The 4821-nt window shown below is 39.5% G+C and overlaps 1 protein-coding gene across 3 annotated transcripts; it reads right to left on the bottom strand.

Moving 5' to 3' along the window:
• Positions 1-718: 718 nt before the first annotated feature.
• LOC113334834 lies at positions 719-4612 on the bottom strand. 3 transcript variants are annotated; one of them, XM_026581051.1, is made up of 4 exons: positions 4404-4612; positions 3757-4114; positions 1779-3664; positions 719-1509 (listed from the first exon to the last, which is right to left on the bottom strand). In XM_026581051.1, exons 2-3 carry the CDS (start codon positions 4107-4109, stop codon positions 1798-1800), a joined length of 2220 nt encoding a protein of 739 aa, XP_026436836.1. In that variant the 5' UTR covers positions 4110-4114; positions 4404-4612; the 3' UTR covers positions 719-1509; positions 1779-1797. The 3 variants fall into 3 exon arrangements, with proteins under 3 accessions (XP_026436836.1, XP_026436835.1, XP_026436837.1); XM_026581050.1 differs by having other exon boundaries at positions 1783-3664; XM_026581052.1 differs by lacking the exon at positions 4404-4612 and having other exon boundaries at positions 1783-3664; positions 3761-3895.
• Between the last annotated feature and the right edge of the window lie 209 nt (positions 4613-4821).

The raw sequence follows: 4821 nt of genomic DNA, 5'->3' as shown, positions 1-4821 counted from the left end.
TAAACCTAACGGAAATAGGCTCTGCCACTACCGTTATGTTAAGAAGGGATTATCCGTTAGCTTATCGGTATCGGATATCCGTTTACCGCTATGTCGGATGGTAGCAGTAACGGCTAACGGATTATCGGTATCGGATAACGGAAAATCGGTATCCATTGACAGGCCTAATATTTTGTCATTTTCAAAGGGCTGTTTTTTTTAATCCATGTGGGTGGTGGGGCTAGAGTTTGCGACCCCAAATACTGCATGTCAAAAACGCGGAGAAATGTGAAAAATGCCGCCAGAAGCCAAGCCGTAAAGGTGCACCTGACCTTTTTCAAACTTTGCTGCCATTCTGATCCATACCATTATACCAGTATTCTAGCCTGGTAGTGATATGAAATTAATACATTGGGGAAGTTGGACTTGACTTTGTCTCCAATTTAAATTGGTGCTCCAATCTTGGCTTTTCAGTATATCAAAAATTTGCTGATCTCACAAAAATACTGAACTGGAGACAAAAAATTTAAGTACGTCTGCTGAAAGTGAATAACAGCATACACCTGAGTATGTAAACTCGATTGACACCCAAATAGGCATCACGCCATCATCATCATCTCCGGGTACTGGCCAATAAAATGTACAGAAACACAACACTTGCCGATTATAATACATGTTGCTTATGTGAACTATGTACAACCTTTAGGAACTCTAAAACAGGAAAAGCCACCATGGATGATTTAAGCATGCAAAATGATGAATTAATATCCATTAATAGTTAGATGTCAACTCTTACCCCAACAAGTTAGGAGAAAATAAAAATTGTTAGAGTGGAATACAGAATACTTATTTACACACTAATTTATACAAAACCAGAGTACAAATTAGTAACTTACGTAGTTGGGTTCAGGGCTTCGGGCTCAAGAATCCCTACCCAGAGTATGTATTATGCACTGATTAGGCGAATTCAGACCTTCATGGTAAAGTATTGTCCCACATTGACCAATTCTGTTTTGCTTACCTAGTTGGGTTGGATGAAATACTTAACTGTAGCAGCTGAGAAGTGCAACCCGTTTGTTGGGGACCTAAATCATACTCTAGTCACTGGGGAGTAATCTAAACCATAGTTACCAAATAACCTCAAAGAACGGAAGGGCCTCCGTTCAAGGCTGAGATCTACTCACTGTCACTGAGTTGCGACCTACATTGACTAAGGCTTTTTAGGACACAGGCTTTTTAGGACATCGGTTCAATTGGAAAGGCCAACACTTGAGAGGAAGCCCCCACAATAAATATCATGTGATGACACGCCGCTTGAGCAAAATGTTGCTATACAGACATTTCTTCCCTAACAAGAACACTATCAAAAACTTAATAAAAGAAAACACAGAGAACCCAACCCGAAAACCCATAAGTACCTCCCTGCCGAGATCGTGAAAGAATTAGAACTTCCTCTTAACTCATTGTATGATCAGCTGAGTTGCTAGCAGTACAGAATTGGGGAGTTGCTTGCTCCTTTCCTTTGATTCTCTGTTGACAGAAGGAATACACAGTTACAAAACTAAAGCAATCAATCCTTAATCATGAATTCAAACTCCAACAGCTTTTCTACAGGAGCTATATTTGCAGAAGTCTCTTCGTTATCTCCATTGATTTTAGTTTTCTCCTAGATGGGCTTGTGACGATGATATGTTCTTGTGTATCCTTATGCTCTTTGTTTCATAGTTCTGTTTGTCATTGCTTCGGATTTCTACAGGCATATATAATCACGTTATTTTTTAAAGGACGAAATTACGTACTTACAATATGTAGCATTCCCTATAAGGACTCTTTGCATGTCGTCTTGTTGTGTCCGAGACACTTGCATTTACTGCATTGAAGTTGTCTTTTAGACAACTCCTGAGTTACAACGCGCTTCATCTTTGGTCGGCCTGGTAAACGGCGAGTGGGGGGAGGGGTTACTTTAACTACTTGCTGAGCTGAATCTGAATCTTTCTCTGATGCAGGTCGTTCATTGTTGGGCACTGGATTTATCGACTCCTGATACGTTGATCTGTAGGTTTCTGTTGTATACCATGTGGTGCAATACTCATATGGGTTTCTTTCAACCCATTGAAAAACTGCAATAGAATGGGAGCATGGTAAACCCATTATCTGCCATTCTTTGCATGTGCAGCCCCCGTGACCAATATCCACTTTATTAACAGACTCGCCACGTACATCAAATATGCTTCCAGATGCGAACAATACCTCAAGAGATTGGGCCTTAATACTTTCTTTGTGTAAGGTATCCTCCATGACTGGTGTTAGCCTTGTTACCCATTGACTTGACTCCTGCCGGCGCGTATAAATTAATTCCATTATCTTAACCCGTATCACATCAACCAACTGTGTAATTGGTAGCTCATGAGCCTCTGATACCCAATTGTAAAAAGATTCTGCGAAGTTTGATTGCATGTGGTTATATCTTGCACCTTCAAAGTATGCGTTTGCCCAGTTTTCACGTTTAAGACCCAGAACCCAATTGCAAGCTTCGGGAGAAATGCATCTGATACTATCGATACTTCTACGGAACCCCTCGAGACTGGATGAATAAGCTGCAACATAAAATTCTGAAACTAGAAGACGCTTCACTTCATGAGATACTTTCTTAAAGTTCTCTGTCAGATATCGTAGACAATAGCTGTGGTGACCATTTTCAAATACCTCGTGTATAGATTCCTTTAATCCCTTTTTTATGTCTGCAACAAACGTTATGGCTCGAGACGTAGAAACTGCTTCTTTCAGCTGAATTAGGAACCACCGCCAATTATCATCATCTTCAACATCTACTATAGCAAAGGCAACTGGGAAAATGCCATCATTTCCATCAGCAGCTGTTGCGTGCAGTAAGGTTCCCTGGTACTTAGAGTTCAAAGGCGTACTATCAAGGAAAAGAAGTGGTCGGCAAGCTTGATTGAAACCATATAGAGAGGCATGGAACGAAATAAAAAGACGTTGAAAGCTTGAATCTTCTTTGGTGCTAAACGTAGCCAAGCTACCCGGATTCGTCTCCATTATCTTGTCACAGAAATATGGCAACTGACTATATGCATCTTCATAAGAGCCAAGAAGTTGCTCTCTTGCAATCTCTTTGCCGCGCCATGCCTGTGCATACTTCAGTTCAATTCCATAATCTCGTTTCAGGTCATTTGCTATATCCTTCGGTTTGTAATTTGGAGATTCTCGCAGCTTCTCCTTTATGATACCAGCGATCCAACTCGTAGTTGCTTGATATCCACTTGTCACAACAGAACCTTCGCACGTATGAGTTGGAGTCATTCTTTTAATACAAAACAACTGAGTGGTCGACAACCTTGATGCGTGTATCCTCCACGGACAACCTTCTGCTTTGCATTTAACAGTTACACGGTGACTGTCATTCTTCTTCAGTACATAAGCAAATCCATGTGCAATAGAGAATTTACGCAAGGCATCACGGAACTCATGGGCATTATTAAATCGTTGATTAACACCAGTAATAGTATTTTCCCACATTTTTGCAGCTTTGTGATGCTTAAGATACAACGTATCATCAGCAGGTTTATCAACAGGTATATCAACAATAGGAGGAATATCGAGAACATTATCCATAGGGACATCGATTACTGGGACAACTGCTTTTGAAGTAGTAGTTCTACTCGACCTGCACGGTCAAGTTCCATTGCAGTGTAAGTAAAATGCAAGAAAGTAAAACTAACTACACTAAACCCTTTAGGAGAAAGACCACGAAAGTACCTACTAGCAGGCATGACTGAACCACCTTGTGCAGCAGCCTCTCCAGGCACAACATAAACATCAGCTGTCGTAGAATTCCCATGGAAATTAATCATACGTTTAAGATCCTTATCATTCGATATTGTAATGAGGGTTCTCTTATTCCCCGGTAGAAAATATTTGATAGACATTGCACCATTATTACAATTCCACATTTCAGAAATCTCCGCTCTAAAGTCATCAAACGCAGTATTTTGATCGATATCAATTGCATGTGCTTCACCACCAGAGTATAACAATGTACCATCTTCACTAGTCACAAATCCACCACCAGACATACATATAGCAATAATTTTTCTCCCACCACCCATCATCTTCCCTGTAATTTACAAAAGTACCTAACTAATTAGCTATTAATTAAAAGAAATCCCCTAAAAAAATCCCCAAAGTTTAAAACCCCTAATTTCACAAATTTAAGCTACATTGGGATTAAATGTTGATTATAAACCAAACTCCCAAAATCTACATATTTTGAAACCCTAATTTCATAAATGTAAGCTTATAATAGTTTCGACCCCACATACAATTTTTATAAAGCAGTGTGTAATATCAGTATTAGTTGAAATTTTCATTGTGAATGAAATCATAAATCTGATAAAAGCTTGTACCTTTTTTTTTATAGAGTGAGACGATGAGCTTCTTCTTCTGCTTGTTTCCTCCCAGAAAGTTCAAGTTTTGGATTCATAAAAGAGCACCGCAGTGACAGAAGACGCGTCCGAGCGTGTGTAATCTTAGTGAACACTTACTCTCTCAGGAGGATGTGGAGAAACGAAGAAATTTGGAGAAGGTCAGAGATGGAGAAGGGGGGAGGAGGAGGAGGAGGAGGAAACAGAAAATGGGGAATTAGGTTTTGGGTCCTTCAAATTTATTTCAAAGAATTAATCTTTACCTCCTATAAATCTATTATAATTTATTATTAGCCCTTCAGCTTATCTGTTTATTTAACTAAGAGTCAAAATGTCAAAACTGTATCACTCTTGCTGTTGCTGATTCTATACACGGCTATGGTAGCTTATACGGTAAATT

This window comes from Papaver somniferum, unplaced genomic scaffold (assembly GCF_003573695.1).
Source record: "Papaver somniferum cultivar HN1 unplaced genomic scaffold, ASM357369v1 unplaced-scaffold_137, whole genome shotgun sequence".
Classification (NCBI taxonomy): Eukaryota; Viridiplantae; Streptophyta; class Magnoliopsida; order Ranunculales; family Papaveraceae; genus Papaver; species Papaver somniferum.
Note: the sequence above shows the minus strand (reverse complement) of the source record. Positions and strands in the feature narration are given on the sequence as shown.

Coding starts and splice junctions, on each gene's coding strand:
- LOC113334834 (XM_026581051.1), bottom strand. CDS start 4,109: ATGATGGGTGGTGGGAGAAAAATTATTGCTATATGTATGTCTGGTGGT. Junction 3,665..3,756: donor TCAGTCATGCCTGCTAGTAG/GTACTTTCGTGG, acceptor TTGACCGTGCAG/GTCGAGTAGAACTACTACTT.